Source organism: Hemiscyllium ocellatum, chromosome 25 (assembly GCF_020745735.1).
Source record: "Hemiscyllium ocellatum isolate sHemOce1 chromosome 25, sHemOce1.pat.X.cur, whole genome shotgun sequence".
NCBI classification, from domain to species: domain Eukaryota; kingdom Metazoa; phylum Chordata; class Chondrichthyes; order Orectolobiformes; family Hemiscylliidae; genus Hemiscyllium; species Hemiscyllium ocellatum.
The window spans coordinates 20,563,284-20,585,313 of record NC_083425.1 but is presented as its reverse complement, the minus strand read 5'-3'; the positions used below and the strand labels follow the sequence as shown (position 1 = coordinate 20,585,313).

The following is a 22,030-nucleotide window of genomic DNA, read 5'->3' as shown; positions in this document are numbered from 1 at the left end:
TATAATCCCTCTGTTCTGGTATCATTTTAATAAATTTTTTTTGCTTTTGCTCTAGCATCTCTGTACTTTATTTAAAAAAAAGAACATGGAGACCAGAACTTTTCACAATCCTCCATAGTTTTGCTCACCCAAGGTTCTGTTGTGTGTGTATATGTATCTTCTCTGCTTCACAGCTCTGCCATGATAGAAATTAACCCTTTTATGCTATACAAAGATTGTGTAAACATGGGGGAGCACAATTTGGGAAGGTTACAGATGACAAAAATTGGCCATGCAGTGGAGAGTGTGGAGGGTAACTGTAAGATCCAAAATGGTAGATGGGTTGGTGGAGTGGCAAGAAAACTGCAGGTGGAGTTCTAGTCTGATAAGTGCGAAGAAATGCATTTTCATAGGTCAAACAATAAAAGGGAATACACAATAAATGGATCTATACTGAGAGCGGTAGCTGAGTGAGAGATCTTCGAGTGCAAATGTACAGGCCCATAAGAGTAGTAGTAAAGGCAGATACGGTTTTAAAGAAGGCATATGGAATGCTCACCATCATTGGCAGAGAAACAGAATACAAAGGTAGGGATGTGGTGATGAAACAGTAAGATGCCAGTGAGGCCATAATTGGAGTATTGTGTGCAGTTCTGCTCACCACATTACAAGAAGGATGTAATTGTGCTGGGAAGGATGCAGAGAAGACTTACTAGAATGTTCCCATAGCTGGAGAATTGTAGCTCTAAGGAGAGATTGGTGTCGTTTCTCTTTGAATAGAGAAGACTAAATAGGTGACATGATTGAAGTATCCAAAATTGAGGGTAGCGATAGAGTAAATGGGAGGAACCTGTTTCCCTTGGCAGAGAGTTCAAAACCCAGGGGTCATAGATTCAAACTAAGTGACAAAAGGATTAGAGGGGATGTGAGGGAAAAATGTTTTTATGCAGAGGGTGGTGCGTATCTGGAATTTGCTGTCTGAGTTGGTGGTGGAGGTAGAGACTGTAAACTCTTTCTAAAGATACCTGGATCTGCACATTAAGTACTGTAAGTTGCAGGGAGAGGGGATTAGAAAGGATAGCTCTATGTCTTTGGGGTCAGTTTGGCCAAGATTGATCAAATGGCCCCCTTTCTGTGCTGTATCAATTCAATGGTTAATAGTGACACAACAGAAAAGTGCAGTCTGAATTGGTATCCAATCCAAAAAGGTGTTAAATTGCCAATGGACGGTAACTTCATATAATCTCTTTACGAAGTGTAAATTGGCGGTATTATTTTAATAATTAACCAGGTCATGTTTGTTTGTGCATGAATCCTACTAAAGTATGAAACACTTTTAAAATCATCTTCCAAGTTTGGAATGCTTTTGAGCTCTATAACATTTAAAATGAAATTCTGCATTTACAGGTCTGTCACTGATATTAATAGTTAAAGATAATGCATAACTTGTTAAATTAAAGTACATGGGTTGTAATTTACTCATGTATTGTTATTACTTAAATCAGGGTAACAGCTTTATGCTCAGTGACCGAAATCCATACAAAGGAACCTCAAGGGCAAGGTACAATATTTTAAAATTGATGTCCCTTTTAAAATTGCATTTTTGAAGTTCCTTAGACTAAATGATCTTCGTGTACTAATTTAACCCATGAGGCAGCAGCCCTTTCTTAAAAAAATGCTTTGCCAAACCCCTCTCTTTGAAATTTAAACAAGGCAAGCACATATTAGAAGTAAGTGAAGATTGTTTTTTCCTGATCCGGAGAAGCCCAAACAATGAAATGTTATGTTATATATTGCTTAAAACTGACCATTAAAAAGGCAGTTAAAATCTGGTGATGCTCAAAACGCCAGAATTGAAAGAGCACTGATTTTAAACTCTGGAAATTGAGAGGCAGAAGGAGACCACTGGGATAGGGAGGGGAAATGCAATGGAGTTTTTTGGCTTACTCGCTATATACTAAGTTGAACTTTGTGGGATTTTGTGTTTGGTATCGTTTATTCAGTTATCTGGGACAAGGAATGAGTATGGTCAGCATAATAAGAAATGGACAACTGAAGATTGTAATTTTAAATTCCTAAATGGAAGAACAGCAGAGAATCAGTAAACTGATCAAAAACCAAGATTCCAGCAATTGATCTTGTTCTGCCATCACACCACAATTCGGGTCATAAGACTCCCGAGCTCCTGCTTCATATACTGGACTAAGTGGAAATTGCACTGGCTTCTCTTCCTGGTCTTGATAGCTGACCATTCTGAGCTGACAAAGGGACATGGAAGGATAGCTCTGTCTGTATAAAGGTGCATGATTTAGTGTTGTAAATGTCAGGTTGCAGGGAGCATCACCAGATGTGGACGAGACAAGGAGCATGTGACTAGATCAAGTGAGCTGAGATAGTTGGCACCAAAGTAAACATTGAAAAACTGCGAGCATTTTGTTCCTGTCTCTGCCGAGGATGGTGTGTATCTATGGGGGGGGGGGGGGAGCGGAGCAGTGATGGAAGTGGGTAGAGAGGGTTGAAAGAGTTTCACATGTTAATGGATTACTTCATGCTTGGAGATGACTCAATTTGTCATTTTCCATGCAGAGCTCAACAGTTATTTCACATTTGACTCTTTCTTTTTCTTTCTCCCCGCCCCTTCTTCTTCTTTCACTTTTTCACTTTAAATCCTGAAATGCTGGATGTTAGAGGTTTCACAGATTTCTGGTATAAAGTAACCTAAGACACAGCTGAAATAGGTTACAGAAGATAAGTTTGGGAAACTGCTTAAACTTTTTCTGTTTGAGAAGGCAGCATAGTGGCTTAATCCATTGATTTGTCATGGTGGCGGCTTGGGTGTAGTCTGCCTCTAAATGTTTTATTCAAACCTGCTGACTCATCATGATTCTCACATTTATAATTAGCATATGAACAGCATTTGGTGCAGGGGTTGAACTGAGGTTTACATTCATAGGAAGTTCCTGCTACTATGATTCTGCTAAATAGTAAATTCAGCAGTCTCTCATCCAAAATCCCCCTCTCTCCTCTCTCGAAGCCTTTGTTTCTCTAGGGTTACAGGCCATTCTGTAAATTCTTGTCCAAACAGCAAAGTGTTCATGAGTATTAGCAGTTTCTTTATGCGTATGGTGCACCACAGCCAACTCCACTTTGTCCTTCCTTCAGGTCACCTGTAAAACCTGTACTGCTCAGCACTGACTAGCAGTCAGGGGTCAGGTCCTTTAGACTTTATGTTCTTATTTAAATAAGCTCTCATTCTCATCCTCCTGGACAGCACCAAATGGAAGCTGCATTTGGATGCAAAGTGTTTAAAATTTGCTCCTCTCAAAAAAAATTGCATCAAAAATAATTTCGTTTTTTTTCTTTTCCCATAGGTTTGTGTGATTGAAAGTGTGCCGTGGTATGACGACTACTAACAAGGGAAACAAGGCCTTAAAGGTACAGCTGACCTCCCCTTAGACACTTAATACCAGGCTGATACGTCCAATAAAGCAAAATATTTGTAATACTGTGCTTGTCAAAAATTCATGCTGAGCTAATAACACTGCTTGGAATTCACGACACATTAGTTTCTGGATTTCTATCTGTCTTTAATTTTACCCTTCATTTAGGGACACAAAATTGTTAAGAAGTTTAGTACGTACACAAGATTGGCCAGTATTTCACTGAAATGTTCTTTTACAATCCACGTGTTCTTTTCTCTTATGCTCTTTTTCTTTGTTTTTTGGCTTTCTTTTCCCCCTTCCTTGTTTTATGCCATTTCTCTTCCATTTGCCCTATCCTTTTACCTCCCTTCTCTGTAAAGACCTCGGCTATGTTTTGGATTCAAGGTACCAAGTGCCCTTCAGTCCGTCCCCAAGGTCAGGTAACTAGAAATATCATAGTTGATGTATCATTACCCAAGGTGTACCTTTGGAGGGACCGTTATTAGATTCCAGCATTTCCCCATGAACTATAGATCCTCGAGAAATGGACTGGTACTACCGTATTCATGTGAGCTATCGCAGTGCAGATTTTAATAGGGTGTAGTACATTGAACTTAACCATTTTGAATCAGAACCCACTATCTGGCTAAGAAGTGGAAGTTAGTTTTGAACTAAACATTTTTACTAACTTCACTATTTTTATGACCTGCTGTATTGGCAAGTTATTGCCTGTGCGTGCCAATATGCAAGAAAGTAGTTCGCATTGTCATGTAGAGGAAGTTGATTTCAATAGCAGACAATGAAGAAAATCAAGGGAACCAGTGTAATTAGAAGCTGGTTTGGACTTCATCTACACCGATCTCTGTTACTATATGAGGAAAAATGATTAGGGGAGATGTTTTACTGAGGGACGTTTACCTTCGATGAAGAGTTTTCAATTTATGTTTCTGTGTGCCTTAATGGTTCAAAAATGTTTCAACAAATTACTAATCACAAAGAGCAGGAATTGTTCCTCTTCCTCAACAATGCTCCCATCTTTCAAATTGAGTACCCAAATGCAATTCCGCATTGGGAATGCTATGATTAAGGCAGTTTCATTTTCAACAAATGCAGTCAGACTGCATAAAACAGAGAAAATAGATGCTGGAGTCGGCCATTCAGCTCTTCAGGAGTCTGCATCACCGCTCGATATGATCATGGCTAATCATGCAATTTCAGTATGCCACTCCCATTTTCTCTCCATACTCCTTGATCCCTTTGACTACAAGGATCGTGTCCAGTTCCCTCATAAATATATCTCATGAACAGGCCCCAATAGCTTTCTATGGTTGAGAATTCCACAGGTTCACAACTGAATGAAGAAATTCTTCCTCCTCTCAGTTTTAAATGATTTACCCCTTATTCTTACACTGTGACCCCCTAGTTCTGGACTTCCCCATCATGGGGAACATTCTCCCTGCATCTAATGTGCCCAGTCCAACCAGGATTTTGTTTCTGAGATCTCGCCGATCACCTGCCCCACCAAAATTCTTCTAAATTTTAGTAAGTATAAGCTTAATCAATCCAGCCTGTCTTGCATCAGACCTGCCATCCTGGAAATCAGTCTGGTGAGCCTTCGCTGGACTCCCTCAATGGTAAGAATGTCTTACCCTTTGACTAGGACACCAAAACTGCACACAGTACTCAAGGTGTGGCCTCAACCAGGCCTTGTGTAACTGCAAGAAGCTGATCTTGAAATTTGTATTGTGAAATGTGATTACTTTTTGTATGAAATGGTACATTGAAGGGAGCAGGGAGGGCTATGTTTATTGCAAATGGAAAGGATTAGATTATTGTCCAGGGAGTGGAAGGGATAAAACTTGATAGAGGTGCAGGTTCTTTTGTTTCTCAGAATTTGAGATCCGTGTAATGGACTGGGGTTGCCTTATCTGATCCTCTATGATCCTGCACTTGCACATTCCTAAATCTGCTGTGTATATCATTGTCTTCAGTTGATGCTGCAATCAAAACAAAACTTCTGTTATTGGTGAAGGAGGTTTGCAGGCTGTTCTGCAGTTGGAAACTTGTAAGCACCTGACAATGTGCAAACTAATACATCAACTTCAACCCAACACTGTGACCTCACCCGGTACATTTCAGACCAGAGACACTTTTTAAGATTGTTGAAGTTGGCCTGTTTTAATGTAGGATTTAGTAGCAGAATAATATTTGTGCCTTTTTATGATCTATACTGTTTTTGTTAGAAATCAGTATAATATTAGCTGAACCTTCAGTACTGTCGCAGATACTCACTTCACATCTAAATGCTATAAACTAAGCAGTGCTTGATGCTTAATTTAGGCTTCAAAAAACTTCTTGCTTTACAAGCTTTTTGAATACATTTCTAAACTCTGGGGACCATGTGTCTGAAAGCTGGTACAGCTAAATTTTTCTTTAACGTGTTAGTGGTGAATGAACTACAATGCATATGCATCAATCTTTATTTAAATGTTCAGCTTCACTATTCTTGCCAAAGTGCATAACCTCACATTTTCCCACATTATATTCCACCTGCCAAGCTTTCTTACACACTTGCTTAACCTGTTTATATCCCTCTGCAGGCTCCGTGTCATCCTCACTGCTGGACTTCCCATCTAATTCATTTTCCACATCCACATTATTCTCACAGACACTAAATAATTGTGGCTCCAACTCTGATCTCTGTGGCATTCCACTAGTTACATGCTGCTAGTTACACCTTGAAAGCATTCCCGTTATCCAATTCCTCCTCCTATGAGTTAACCAATCGTCTGTCAAAGCTAGCATGCTACCTCCAACTTCAAGCCTTCAATGTGGTACCTTTATATCATATGCCTTTTGAGAAATTCAAAAATAGTATACCTCCTTTTTACTCCTTCAAAGAATTCTAATAAATTTGTTGGGCATAATTTCCCCTTCATAAAGCCATGCTGACTCTGGTTATATTAAGTATCTAAATGCTCTGCTGTTATACTCTTTGCATTAAAATAACATTTTAACAACAGACTCTATGCTAACATTTTTTTGAAAAAGGTGTTATATTGGCAGTTTTCCAGTCCTCTGAGACTTCACGCGAATCTGAGGATTCTTGGAAGATTGCTGCAGTGCATACACTATCTTTACAGCTACTTCTAATATCTGAGGATGCATTCCATCAGATTGGAGGGAAGTTTCCACAGCACTTATTCTCTAGTGATAGTTATTAATATTTATTTACTTATTTATTCCCCTATTTGCCCCTTGATTATTTAATATTTTTCAGATGCTATGTTTAATTCTTCTGTCATTTCCTGCTTCCCCATTATTATTGCCCTAGCCTCATTCTCTAAGGGGCCTGTCTTTTCTTTAGCCCCCCCTCTTCCATTATATCTGATGACGTTCTTGCTGTATATTTTGATATTACTTGCTAATTTACCATCAGAATTTAATTTCTCATACCATTAGATTTTAGTCACTTTTTTTTTGTTTTTAACATTTTCTCAGCCCTCTGGGTTACTACTGATTTTTGCCATATTGACTACTTTTTATTTCCATTGGATGCTATCCTTAACTTCATGTTTAACCAAGTTTGGTTTATCTCCTTCCTCGAATCCTCCTCCTACAGTGGGATATATCTTTGTGGAGAGGCATTGGTATTTATTCTATGAATCATTATTTCCCAGTCCACTCCATGTAATTCGATCCTCATTCCTTTTGTACTTGGCCATATTTATAGTTACCACAGTTGTTTATGACCCAAGTTTCTTCCCCTCAAACTGAATGCTAAATTCTACCATCTTATGGTTGGTGTTTCATAGATCTTACAGTCAGATCATTTGTTTAACTTGCCTTATTGCACACTACCAAATCCAAAATAGTCTGATTCCCGATTTAAATCCACAGCACATTGTGCTTGGAGCCTGCTCCAAGTGAACATTATAAATTCTTTCTCATGGTTACCTCTGTCAATTTGATAATCCCAACCCAAATGAAATTAATGTCACTTATGATGCTGCCTTTTTTATACATATCCTTATTACCTCAGAATTTGTTCTCTGCCTACTGTTTTAGGGCCTGTAGACCACTCTTTCCTCTTGTGTTATCCTCACCCATGCGATTCTACATCTTCTGATCAGAGATTATTTCTTGCATCTTTCATGTGTATTAACAGTGCTACCTTATCTCACTTTCCGTTTGTTTGTCCTTTTGAAAAGGTACATAACCTTAACTGTTTTGTTCCCAGCTTTGATCACATTGAAAACGTCTGTTGAATCTTATTATTTTGGTGAAGTTTTAGTTATTTGAGTTTGTTTTGGGAGGGCTTGTCACTACAAGACCTAGTGAGTTGTTTTGCCATATCTTAGCCAAACAGGCTGCACCCTGATGATGTCAGTTGCTTCTGATTTTCCCGTCCTCCTACCACACGATGTTCCAGCACCAAATCGCCACTCGGCAGATATCCTAGAATGCACTGGTATCCCTTACACCCATGCTGCTGTGCACCTAGGCAAATACTGTCCATGCAGGGCTACCCTACATGATTCTTAACCTTGATCACAGAAGTGGCCAATCGGGGAAATGGTCAACCTACTTTTCAGACAGGGTCCTAGAGGCACTGCTGGATCGGGTGGTGAAAGGACGGAACTTTTTTTTCTGACAACCTGGAGTGATGGTCATGCTGGCCTGGTCAGAGGTTGCCACCAGGGTTAAAACAAGAGGAATGCCCAGCACTTGTATGAAGAAGGGCAATGTCCTTCACCATTCTGCCTGATAAGGTCCCCTAATTTCTGTCTGATACCTCTCTCTCTCCCGTCACTGCACCCACTGCTTATGAAGGCTCATGCTCTACCCACCCATTACCTGTGTCGCACGCTGTCTCACCCTAAACCCTAGCGCCACTACCCCAGTGTGCTCTCTTCCCAGCCTGTTCACTCACAAGGCAGTTTTCCATCAGGACCCAAAGGAATAGTTAAGTTTGTTTTAATCCAGGTGGCAACCTTTGACCAGGCCAGCACTCTGTCACTAACCTCTCCTATAATCCTCCTTTTTCACCAGATAGCCTGCAGCTGGGCAGAAAGACTCCATGCAGCAGTGTGCAGCTTGTAATTTGGCTCCTCTCCCATTTACAAGGGCAGAGCTTGGACTCTGAGCGAGGTCTGGACTGGTATCAGAGGCTGCCCCTGACCTGTCGGAGGGGCCCTTTGAGCAAAGGCTAAAAACATCTTGACTTGCTGTGAAAGCAAGGGAAGTGCCTGAATGTGCAGTCTGGCCCAGTCTGAGTTGTGTGCATGTCTGTGTATAGAGTTTCCTTGGAAGCATTATAGCCCTAGTTGTTGGTGCAGCATTGAAGTGCGGAGATGTCCTGTAAGTGGGTTGCAGGTGTGCCGTGAGGGTTGCTAATGGATGTTGATCTCACGTGGCCATTGCCCACGAAGCATGCCATGAGGTGTTGGCATTTGGTTTCAATGTGGAAGTAATTCCGACCATATGCTAAGTTGAGGTGTCAGGTGCTATGTCTAGTTTGTATATCTTGTTTTCCCATTGTCTGCTGTTTGGTTGGGAGTTTGAATATTAATGAGGCATGTTGTTGCATTATCAAGGTGTTTGACAAGCATGGGCACCTGTGTGCATCTTGCCTGTGCCTTATGCAGATCTCACCACCTCACTTGTGAAAACCATCTGGTGGGGCACAATAATCTCTGTTGAGGTACAATAATCTCTGTTGAGGTGTGCCTTGCTGGAATTGTTAACTGATTCTGCTGCACATCCTGCCATGGGCTCAGGCACTCAAATTCTATAGGATTGTGTCCATGTCTCTAATGGCTATAAAATCTCGCACATTAAATTATTTTGTTTTCTATTTAAAATGCCATGTGCATTTAAGTGAAGAGTCAATAATGTTGCCATTCTATACCATTTTGTCCTCTTTTTTTTGCTCTATGTTTGTAAGCTCTGTCCCTTCCTGTCTTACTCTGGGTATTGTTATTCAAATAGCTGTCGAGAGTGGGGTCCTGGAAAAGCACAGGAAGGTGACATCCAAGGAGGAGGAGAATCGATGTTTCGGCCATAAGCCCTCCATCAGGAAACATCGATTCTCCTGCTCCTCTGATGCTACCAGGCCTGCTATGCTTTTCCAGCACCACTCTAATCTTGACTCTGATCTCCAGCATCTGCAGTCCTCACTTTTGCCTTTTTTGGTTGGCGCCAGTTCCCAGCAAGGCTTACATGAAGCATGTCCCAATGGAGCTACTCCCTCCTAGCCCAGTTCTGGTGCCAGTGTCCCATGAACTGAAACACATTTCTCCCACGTTAAATCCTCGTGTTTGTAATGATCGAATGGTTGTTGTTGTACACTGAATGAGACCTCCAGAAATTGAGTTTCTGTCAAACTCCAGGTGGCCAACGTGGTGGTTGTTAACCATGCCACTAATTAGTCCCATCGTTCTGTTTGCAGTCTCGAGTCTATCGTTTTACAATGCTTTGACAAAGCTTAGTCACTTGGTACAAATTTAGGACACTGTGTACCTCAACAGAAAAGAATGGGGTAACTTCTCCACTGGCTCTTTAAATTCTCATGCAACTGTGGGAATAAACAAATTAACCATATTCTATTATCTCCAACAACGATACAGATTTGTGAACTGCTTGTGAAAAGAAAACCGCTTTGATTAGGTGAGACTAAACCAAACTTAAATCGTACAAATTGTGTGTATATAAGGAAATATGTTGCAGAAGGAAGTTCCAAGGGGCCATAACAGATCGAGCTGCTCTTGCCACTTTTGCCAACTCAATGAGGTGGATATGATCATTCCCTCTGGGGGCACGAAAGGTAGATCAGAATATTTTGTGCCTGGTGAGAGACTGAATGTTGTGGAGTAAATGGGTTTGTATGAGCAGGTACTGAAAGGAAATCGTTGAACTCAAAAGTGATGCTTCAGTAGAACTTTGATCAAATACTTTTGAAGTAAAACAAAAAGCTGTGCATGCTGGAGACCTGAATGCTGGAGAAACTCAGCAAGTCTGGCAGCATCTGTGGGAAGAAAGCAAAGTTACATTTCAATTTGGTGACTCTTAATCAGAACTGCATTCTGCTTTGAGCACCTCGTAAATAAATTGGACCCTCTAGGGGGAGGAGCAGTCTGATACTAGGAATTGAAGGGGTGAACTGAGTCAGTGTTTTTTTTTCCAAACCTTTTTAAAAAAAATTCTCTTTCACTATTTATTGAAATGTGTTTCCTTAGAATGATGAGTTGAATAATGAACTACTTTCTCTGGGGAATCCAGAACAAGTGAGTATCATAAATTTGAGTTAAAAATCACACAACACCAGGTTATAGTCCAACAGATTTATTTGGAAACACTAGCTTTCAAAGGCTAGTGTTTCCATATAAACCTGTTGGACTAGAATCTGGAATTGTGATTTTTAACTTTTGTCCACCCCAGTCCAACATCGCCTCCAAGTCATTAAAATAGAGCAAAGCCACTCGTATTCAGCAATAAAGTTGCACTCCTTTTCAGAAAAAAATGTAGTTAAAGTTTATAAATCTTTCTTTCCCTGTCCTCATTGCTGTGAATGCTAAATTTGCAAAATTGAAATTGATTGATTGGGATAAGTATGCAGATGTACTTACTAGAGAAGGTGTAAATCCTGACCTCCTCTTGGGAAATAAGGCAGGACAGGTGCCCTAGGTGTCAGTGGGGGAGCACTTTGGGGCCATAATTCTATTAGTTTTAAAACTGTGTTGGAAAAGGATTGACCAGATCTAAAAGCTGAAGTTCTAAATTGGAGGAAGGTTAATTTTGATGGTATTAGGCAAGAACTTTCTAAAGCTGATTGCGTGTAGATACTTGCAGGCAAAGGGACGGCTGGAAAATGGGAAGCCTTCAGAAATGAGAGAACGAGAGTCCAGAGAAAGTATATTCCTGTCAGGGTGAAAGGAACGGCTGATATGTGTAAGCTGGATGACGAGAAATTGAGGGTTTGGTTAAGGAAAAGGAGGAAACATATATGTCAGGTATAGATAGGATAGATAGAGTTAATCCTTAGAGTATAAAGGCAGTAGGAGTATACTTAAGAGGGGAATATGGAGGACATAAGATAGCTTTGGCAAATAGGGTTAAGGAGAATCCAAAGGGTTTTCACAAATACATTAAGGACAAAAGAGTAACTAAGGAGAGAATAGGGCCGCTCAAAGATCAGTAAGGTGCCCTTTGTGTGGAACCACAGGAGATGGGGGAATTTTACATCCGTGTCTACTGTGTAGAAGGGCATCTTGAAAAATGTCCATATTACAGAGGAGGAAGTGCTGGATATCTTGAAATGCATAAAGGTGGATAAATCCCCAGGATCTGATCAGGTGTACCCTAGAACACTGGGAAGTTAAGGAAGTGATTGCTGGACCCCTTGCTGAAATACTTGTATCATTGCTAGTCATAGATGAGGTGCTTGAAGACTGGAGGTTGGCTAACGTGGTGCCACTATTTAAAAGAAGGTGGTCACAGCAAGCCAGGGAACTATCGACCAGAGAGTCTGATGTCGGTGGTAGGCATGTTGTTGGAGGGAATCCTGAGGGACAGGATGTACATGCATTTGGAAAGGCTGCAGGGAGACTGGTTAGCAAGGTTAGATCTCACGGAATACAGGGAAAACTAGCCATTTGGATACAGAACTGGCTCCAAGGTAGAAGAGAGAGGGTGGTGGTGGAGGGTTGTTTTTCAGACTGGAGGCCTGTGACCAGTGGATTGCCACAAGGATCGGTGCTGGGTCCACTACTTTTTGTCATTTATATAAATGATTTGGATGTGAGCATAAGAGGTATAGTTAGTAAGTTTGCTGATTAGCGCTGAAATTGTGTTGCTGGTTAAAGCGCAGCAGGTCAGGCAGCATCCAAGAAAGCCCTGATGAAGGGCTTGTGCCCGAAACGTCGAATTTCCTGTTTCTTGGATGCTGCCTGACTTGCTGCGCTTTAACCAGCAACACATTTTCAGCTCTGATCTCCAGCATCTGCAGACCTCACTTTTTACTCGAAGTTTGCTGATTACACCAGAATTGGAGATATGGTGGATAGTGAAGAAGGTAACCTCAGATTACAATAGGATCAAATGAGCTAATGGGCTGATGAGTGGCAGATGGAGTATAATTTAGATAAATGCAAGGTGCTTTGGAAAAGCAAATCTTAGCAGGACTTATACACTAAATGGTAAGATTCTAGGGAGTGTTGCTAAACAAAGAGTGCAGGTTCATGGCTCCTTGAAAGTGGAGTTGCAGGTAGATAGGATAGTGAAGAAGGCATTTGGTATGCTCTCCTTTTATTGGTCAGAGTATTGAGTACAGGAATTGGGAGGTCATGTTGCGGCTGTACAGGACATTGGTTAGGCCACTGTTGGAATATTGCATGCAGTTCTGGTCTCCTTCCTATCGGAAAGATGTTGTGAAACTTGAAAGGGTTCGGAAAAGATTTACAAGGATGTTGCCAAGGTTGGAGGATTCGAGCTATAGGGAGAGGTTGAATAGGCTAGGGCTGTTTTCCCTGGAGTGTCGGAGGCTGAGGGGTGATCTTAGAGGCTTATAGAATCATGAAGGTCATGGATAGAATAAATAGACAGTAGTTTCCCTGGGGTGGGGGGAGTACAGAGCTAGAGGGCATAGGTTTAGGGTGAGAGGGGGAAAAAAATATAAAAGGGACCTATGGGGCAACGTTTTCATGCAGAGGGTGGTGCCTGTATGGAACGAGCTGCCAGAGGAAGTGGTGGAGGCTGGTACAATTGCAAGATTTAAAAGGCATCTGGATTGGTATATGAATAGGAAGGGTTTGGAGGGAGATGAGCCAGGTGCTGGCAGGTGGGACTAGATTGGGTTGGGATTTCTGGTCAGCATGGACGAATTGGACCGAAGGGTCTGTTTCTGTGCTACATCTCTATGACTCTGTCAACAATTCTTTTTTACACAGAGTGGTTCGTATGTTGAATGAACTTCCAGAGGAATTGATAGGTGTCGGTACAGAGACTGAATTCTTACATTGTGACTGGCCTAGAACACACTCCTTTCCCAGCGCAAATCCTTTGTGTTGATAAGCACATCACTCTTTTAAAAAAAAATCTAATTTTAAAAATAAAAGTCCCTGCAGTAGTGACATTCTTGGGGGTGGAGTACAAGTCCACTTGGGGCCAGCCCTCTAAAGACAAATGATAAAGTTCCAACAGGGTAAGAACAAAGGTTTCTCTTCACTATAATTACTCTGAGCAGTCATTCACTGTTCCTCTATAGCTGTAACTAATTCAAAAATTACTCAACATTTTCCTACAAAAATGCATAACTCGAGAAGCTGCGTAAACAATGAGAAATCTGTTTTGGTAAGTTGACGTACAACACTTGGGGAAAATCCTAAACCCTATTTTTAGACTGATTTCTGGAGCTGCTCCAACATAGTTGCTTCATGTACCAGACAGACTCATTTGGAGCCGTCCTGTTTACACTAATTCACAGTAGGGAAAGTCAGAATATTTCCAGTGTTTGATTTGTGCTCCACGTGTGTATCTGTCCCCTTGGAAAAAGACACATGCACTTAAAATTGCAGAAAAACAAGCTCCCTTAATTATTCTAACTGTATTTACACCTAAATCTATTAAAACATAAGTAAGAGTAGTTCATTTGCCACCACATAATTTAATACGATTGTTTATAACTTTTTTATCAACTCTCTTTTCTCACCTTAACCCCATAAGACCAATAATTTTTCATTTCTGATTTGAGTGGACTCAATAAGTGAGCTTTCAAGGCTCTCTAGAGTAGAGGATTCCAAACATTTTAATGTTTTTGTTTTACATTATGCTATTTCTAACTTGTTATTTCTGATTTGAATCCATTTTCTTCCTTTGGCTGATCTATTGAAAGTTCTCATAAGAATGCACAGTTTCCCATTTCTTTCCCAACCCCCAAAAGAAATGCTGGTGGCAACATGTTTTGTTCATCCATAATTAGCCATGCTCCGTGAAGACCTGTAAGAGAGAGAAAGATAATTGTACTTTTATAGGCACTGACCTACATCAAGCACCAGAAATCTCTCTGGCTATGTTGGGAGGGTCTGCAGGTTGGTCAGTAACCCATTTGGCTGTGTCACAAATGCTTTTTCTGTAGGTGGCAAAACTGGGAGTAGGCCTGGAACTTAAGAATTTTTGAGGTGGGAGTACAACACACAGATTATGACCTTCTAGTTTCCTATTTTTTAAAAAAAATACTGATTCGTACACACTTCAGTATAGGGATCCCATCTCTTTTTTTTTGGTGCAGGCACATCTATTTCATTTCATAGAATCATAAAATCCCCAGTGTGAAAACAGCCCTTTGACCCAACAAGTCCACACTGACCTTCCAAAGAGTAACCCACCCAGACTTATTCCTCTACCCTCTTACTCTACATTTCCCCCTGACCACTGCACCTGATCTGCACATCCCTGAACACTATGGGGCAACTTAGCATGGCCAATTCACCTGACCTGCACATCTTTTGGATTCTGGGAGGAAACCAGAGCACCCGGAGGAAACCCACGCAAACTCTACACAAGCAGTCACTCAAGGCTGGAATCAAACTATGGTCCCTGGTGCTGTGAGACAGCAGTGTTAATCAATGAGCCATCATGTCTCACCCATTTGCTGTGCCATAAGTTAGCATTGTTTTTGTCACTAGTTACTACATCTTGCGGTTCCTGACCTTCCCTATGTAGGGGTTTTATTTCCAGTCGAAAAGATCTACATTTGACAAAAGTAACATTGGTCAAGAATGCATTGCACATTGTTGTCTATAGAGGGTTTAAGTAAATATGGCTGTTACATGGTTTGGTCTTTTAATGCCACTGCTTCTCTTCCTTTGATAGACATCAGAGCTATTTAGTGTTTTTTCTCATTGATGTTTTAACATTTACTCACTGTCTTCCAATAGTTGCATTCATCTAAATATTACAACAAGGAAATTTGTGCTTTGCTAGCATCAAAATCTCTCCATGTAATTGCGTTGCGAAATGTTCATCGACAGGTTCCTTACAGATTTTGTTACACTGCCCTAGAGTGTGAAGTGGACTTTTTTTTTAAAAAAAAACTGCTGGCAAGGTTCTTTTGAAGATCCATTACGAACTCTTTTTATGTAAAGTCAAATTTCTCTTTCTGAAGATCACGAAAACCAAACCTGCTTTGTAAATTTAACAGTTCCATACAGCGAATGAGGACAAATGTGAAGTACACATTGCAGTGCTCTTGTAAATAGAAAGGGAAGTGTTAAATATTTAGTTTATCGCATCTAAAAAGTGTAAAAAAAAGTCTTGTTTTGATATTTCCACATGTACCTAATAGCATTAAATCTGTCAAATAGGGTAAGCTGCAACTAGTTCAACTATTCATCTCTTTTGGGATCTTAGCCCAAGAACTAAACATTTAAACATATTTTTTCCCCAGTGCTGTTATTCATTTTCATGTGAGGAGGCTGCTAAAAGAGAAATGAAATAAGAATGGATGTAACTTTTTTTTCTGTTATTGACTGGCGTGTTTCAGTGGGGAATTTTTGTTACTTCTGAAATTACCACATATACAGTTGGTTACACATTGAATTTTAACTAGTTATACTCTGTTGTCTAAATGAAGCACAAATTCTGATTAGTTGGAGATGGTGTTTTCATGTACAACTCAAATTGCATAGGAACACCTCTAGACACAGCCTGTCTTGAATACAACAGTGAGAAGAACATGGTCATGTGGATAACATCTGTACCTGCATGCACTTGCATTTTTAACTCTTAAGAGCCATGATTCCATAGTTGTTCACAAACATGACTTCTCATATTTTCCTTCCTGTCCTTTTAGAAGTTTCTTTTTACTAATTGTCAAATGCTTATTCTGTTGTGTGTAATCTGTGTCTTGGCAAAACTAATACACTTAGATCTCCAAATAATGTTATTTTAATTTACTTTAAGTGTTTTGCCTTTTAATGACTTTATCTTGTCTTTCAGTATTGGTCATTTGTTCCATCCTTTCTCGATTAGGAAGATGTGCCTAATTAGCCCTTTTTTCTTGTGCTCCATTTTAAAGAAGAAACTTACTTGCTTTTATTTTAAATGTAAATAGATTTTGCTTCTGTTACCTTTTCTGGTAAGATAGGTGTTCCATGCCATTTACTCCAAATGTTATCATTTTTTATTTGGTGATTATCTTAAGTTGGTGGCCTTTGTTATTGACCTGCCAATAAGCAGAAATAATATTTACGTTGGCAAAATTTTCAGTCACATTGTTCACAAAGTTGGATGTCTAAAAGCTGATGAGATTGTAACTGCTGCTTAACCACTTAGTTCATAGGTTCAGCATTACCTTGTTGCGATTATACTTGGTTGCCCTGCTTCTAAAATTTTTGTCCCATTTGTTTTTTAACAGCTTTATCATGTCTGCCATTTGAAAAGAGTTGCATGCCTGAATTCTTGATTCTGCACTCTACTATTTTTAAGTTGTCACTATCCATGTATATAAATATTATTCTTTCATGATGTACATTTTTATTTGATATCCACTTAGCCTGTTTGAACCACCTGAAGCCTTATAGTTTTCTGCACTGTATTTTAGTGAATACATAGTTAAATTAGAATTAAATATACCACTGAGTATTGCTACAGCCATAATATTTGAGTTTTACTTGAGGAAAGCTAGAAACTATTGCAATTAACTCTGAAAATGGACTTGGTGCCAACTGGTGTAAGTTGTGAATACAATGCTTCCTCTTAACACTTCTTAAGCTGTGCACTGCCATGCAAACGTTGTTTCTGGGAGTTTACCAAGGGCCAGCCTTTATTAATAATTTTAAGACAAAGAAATGTTCATTTTTATTTAAAATCCACAGGTCCTTATGCAGTTCCATTCACTCATTGCTATCGAACAACAAATAATTCCAGCAAATGAACAGTTATTTGTATTACGCAAACAAGTTCTAAAGAAATTATCATGCAGACATTTAATAATTTGTCACTATATGAAGGCCATTACAGTGCTGAAACTGCGCAAATAGTGATCTGGTATGATTTGAATTTTTAAAAAATACTGTTGTGTAATTTTCCAACTTCATAGCAACAATATTTTAGATCTAACCACAACTAAGCCCCAAATTGTTCCATGCTTCCACACTGAATATACAGTATCTAATTTATATGCAAGTCTGAGTTTTCTGAAATTCCAATGAAATTATTACAGTATAAAAGTGTTAGCTTTCTAAATATCAAATGAAATCATGTAACTGCTTTAAATCATATAGTTAGGAATTTCTGGTATGCTGTTATATCTGTGAACTTTGTTCCCTGCAAATTAACTGCTTAAGATGAAGCCCAATAAGCTGCTCCCTCCTTTTCCCATTACCTTATCATCACCCTTTCTACTTAATCGCTCATGTGTTTCCATTTGAACCATTTTCACTATGTTTTAAAAGTTTTCATTTCCTGTATATAGTTTGAGTGGAAAAGTTGATTATCCACCCCCACCCCCAAAATATCCTAATTACTGTTAGTGCATTTTTGTCTCTAAGCGCTAAACAAGTTGAGTCCAATATTTTCTCCTAAAACAATCACTTACCTTAGTGCAGGTAAGATAGATTAGTCAGTTAAACATTGGAAACTGTTGCATGTAACAGCCATGTCTTGTGCATCAAAATGTTTTTGGAAACAGATGTTTCTAGGCTCAGTATAATTTATGTTTATAATATGGAATGCAGGTATTTTTGTAGTGTCAAAAGAATCGAGCCTCATTTTGTTAAAGTATTTTCATAAATAACTTTTGACGCTGTTAACTATCTCAGTTTGCAATATTTATAGTAAATTGTAAGCAAGCATATGCATGGGATGGTCATTTATTGATCTATTTCCATTGAAGGCTTCCACCAGTATGGGGTAATTTGCACTGTGCTTGTAAAAAGGTTAAAGCATTCAGCATTTAACTGATCAATGGGAATCTGTCCAATGACTCCATTTCTAAGAGCTGTCTTTTAAGTTGGTGCCGCATTTTTGAAAGTCTCCTCTTCTTCCCCTGGCTTTTCTCCCACAGGTGAAGCGGGAGCCAGGTGAAAATGGAGCCAGTCTCACAGATCAGGAGCTCGTTTCTATGTCTGTTCGAGAATTGAACCAACATCTGCGGGGCCTAACTAAAGAAGACATCATCCGGCTGAAGCAGCGCCGCAGAACGCTCAAGAACCGTGGCTACGCTGCCAGCTGCCGTGTCAAGAGGGTAACTCAGAAGGAGGAATTGGAGAAGCAGAAAGCAGAACTTCAGCAAGAGGTAGAGAAGCTGGCATCTGAGAATGCCAGCATGAAATTAGAGCTGGATGCCCTGCGATCCAAGTATGAGGCCTTGCAGAGCTTCGCCAGGACCGTAGCCAGAGGACCCGTCATGCCGGTTAGAGGTCCTATCACTTCTGCCATTGGGCCCATTATGCCAGGCAAAGTGGCTACCACCAGTGTCATCACAATAGTCAAATCCAAAACCGATGCAAGATCTTAGTACATACTACTGTAGACACAGGCTAGAGACAAACTAGTTCTTCGTAACACTGGTCAATTCATGGAGTTAACCACAAATGTTTGAATAAATAACTTAGCTGCCATCCTTCACCACCTCTACCACTAAAGAAATACAGGCAAGTTTCTCCACATGATCACCAGACTGCAGTAGATTGGCGAATTAGCAAAGCACTAGTTACAAGGTCAACCTCATTCTTTTGTAGAGTCCAAACTCTCATTTGGTCATGTTATGTTCAGGTTTTTAATTTAGTCCATCTCTAGCACACTTCCTGTAGACCTCTTGCAGTTTTAACTGAACTGAGTAATATCCAAAATGAAAAGGAAATCATTCTTTTATTTCAACGTCAAAATTCTTACTGAGTTCCCTAGTGCAGCCACAGTGAATAAAATGGAGGCCTTCATTAACTTGGAAGATCTTGCCGCTTGACAATATTTCACACAGACCAAACCATGGTAGCTCCACAGCCACCTTAAAGGACAAGCTTGTTGATTTTTTTTTTCTTTGCTGAAATTTGAGCAAACTTTGCAAAAATAAAAATCTACCTTTTGGATGAAGACAATGTGACGTGTTTAAGCAAATCCCAGTATTGTAAATTACTTTTATCAATTAGATTATAAATGGACTCTGAGTGCAATTCTTTTTAATTGGAAGCTTTTATTTTTGATCTGAAATCTTGTGGCTAACTTTGTGCATTGACCAGTGAACAGCTTCTCATATTCATGCACATCTGAACACGGTGTACCGTATCACCATGGAGTAAGGTAGTTCAAATGACCTGTTCATATGGTTAAGTATTCCTTTCTATTCATATACTACTGGGTATTTCTTGGAAAAATTTATAGCACAAATTAGAAATGTTGATTTTAATTTGTACACTTAAAAAAAGGTTACTCATTGGAAGACAATGCACAACATTTTAAAACGTGCAGAGATGGGAGGAGGCAGAATTAATAGCACCCTTTGTAACACTATATAAGCTGTTACAGAAACCCTGCCATCTGCTTGTCACTATCCAATGAAGGCAGCGGAATGTCAGCCTGACTGTATAATAAGCTTTTGATTATTCAAAATGTGCAGTCTTCATAACAAAGCTCAATTCTTTATGGCTTTAGATTCTTCAAGATAAACAGCTTCTGATGATCCTATCTCTGTGAATCTTCTATTTATGGTTTCTTCATTTATGTCATGTATAAATGTTGAATATTTTACAGACAGAACTCCAGAAATCTGGTGTTTCAAGTTTACAGATTTAATGAAATCTTTTCCATAACATGGTGTTTAAATGTATGAATTCAACAGGTGTATAATATTGTGGAAGTCATGGAGAATGTTTAGATTTCCATTGATATTTAAGTGGTTAAAGAAAAGTGTGATATAAGCACCAGAAGAGTGAACACTATTTCAGCAAAAACCTTGTTAGCTGTATATTTTCTTTTGAAGAAAAGGTTTAATCCTCTTTGACTTTTATAAGTCAGAAATTAAGAGTTGGCTGATTTTTATTTTATTTCATTCCTGCTGACTAGAACTAGCTGCTGTTCCACCGATCATCCCCAGTTCTCTCTCCTCAGCCAAACAAAAAATTGAAATGACTGTATTAAACTTTTACAGATATTTGAAATTGCTTCTTAAAAAAGCAAGTGTGAGTAGAAGGGGCTGATTAACCATATGAATGAAAATTTATTCAGAGAATCTTTGATAGTAAAAGTTCCTCTTTAGTGTATGTATACAAAGTATCTTTGTCAACATGTAAGGGTATTCGAGTTTAATTTTTATAAGTACACAGATTATCATACAATATTTATATACAAAAAAATCACAAAAAAATGTTTAATAGCTTTTACAGATGTTTCTAGAGTGGCTTATTGAAATCAATAGCTTTCTAGTGAATCAGCGTGTTAAGTGGATCTGGGGTGACGTATCTGTGATGTGTTAATATGCAGTTTAGTGTTCTTTTACAGTTGTTTCATTCTGTATTTATTTGTGTGTGAACACAATGGGGGTTTATGTTGTGTGCATTTTTTTTTGTACTTCCTCTTCCACACTTGCTGCACATGTGAATTTTACAAAATAACGCAACAAACTTCAAGGTGGTGTGTGAACCTCCAGTTCAGTTTGATCAGCAGTCTCTTCTGAAATACTTTTTGGCCCGCCTTAACCAAACCAGGAATACTAAACTATTGCACAGCATCTAATGTTAACTATTTGTGACCTATGTCCACGTTGTAGTTATTTTAATATGTGGGACAAGCCTTTAATTTGTTGAACTTTTGTTGGCTTGTGTACCATCGTCATCTCCAAGATCCCCTTGTATCTTTGAACTTTGTATTGATTTGTACACATTTACAGCCAACACAAACTAAGAGATTTGTTCTTTGTTTGTATTGAAGTAGAATATATATTACAGATTTGGAAATGCAAAATATATTCAATGTCTAATGTAATTTTATGTTGAATGTGTAATTGAAGGTGCTGTTCAATTGTTGAGCTGTTATTGGAGTTGCTGATTGTTCACTGTTAACCCAATGTTTGGTCTGAAATACAAATCTATTTGGCTAAACTGCATATATGACTTTGTTTCTCGCACACCTCTATCTAATTGTGATATAATACTTGTAGAAAATTGTGTTCTACACAGTTCTTTTCAGTAAGAATAAACTTATTTTTATTGTCAGAAACTATTTCTATCTGTGTGTAAAGGGCTGTGCAAAACCCTCAGCATCTCAACACAACCTGGCTTCGATCTACTCAACTACCTGCTGAGCATCACTACCAAGAATTTCTGGATAGAATCCCAATCAACCCAATTTAAAGCAAAAAGGATTTGTAACTTATCCCATTACAATCTGTTAATTTGTACAAATCTTAAGATTTATTTAGGACTTTTGAATCTGATTATGTAACTATACATTAGTTTTTAAACTGCAAAACTATGTTATAAGGATGCATAATATAGTTACAAAATATGTCCACAGACCATACTTTGTAGATGCCAGTTTGAGATGTTGAGTGTCCGGTGCTGACACCATGCCTGCCTTTGGCCAGCTTTAGTGCAATGTGTAGATGTTTTTAATAATGCATAAGCTGTGTTGTG

General features: G+C 39.1%; 1 protein-coding gene across 2 annotated transcripts in view; it reads left to right on the top strand.

The window, feature by feature from the left end:
• Positions 1-20,140, top strand: part of LOC132828012 (transcription factor MafG) — a 44,580-nt gene extending 24,440 nt beyond the window's left edge. For both annotated transcript variants that reach the window (XM_060844883.1, XM_060844884.1), the window contains 2 exons: positions 3,351-3,414; positions 18,466-20,140. In XM_060844883.1, the coding sequence (XP_060700866.1) occupies positions 3,379-3,414; positions 18,466-18,918 (489 nt within the window). In that variant the 5' untranslated portion in view covers positions 3,351-3,378 and the 3' untranslated portion in view covers positions 18,919-20,140. The remainder of the gene's footprint in view (positions 1-3,350; positions 3,415-18,465) is intronic.
• The last annotated feature ends 1,890 nt before the right edge of the window (positions 20,141-22,030 follow it).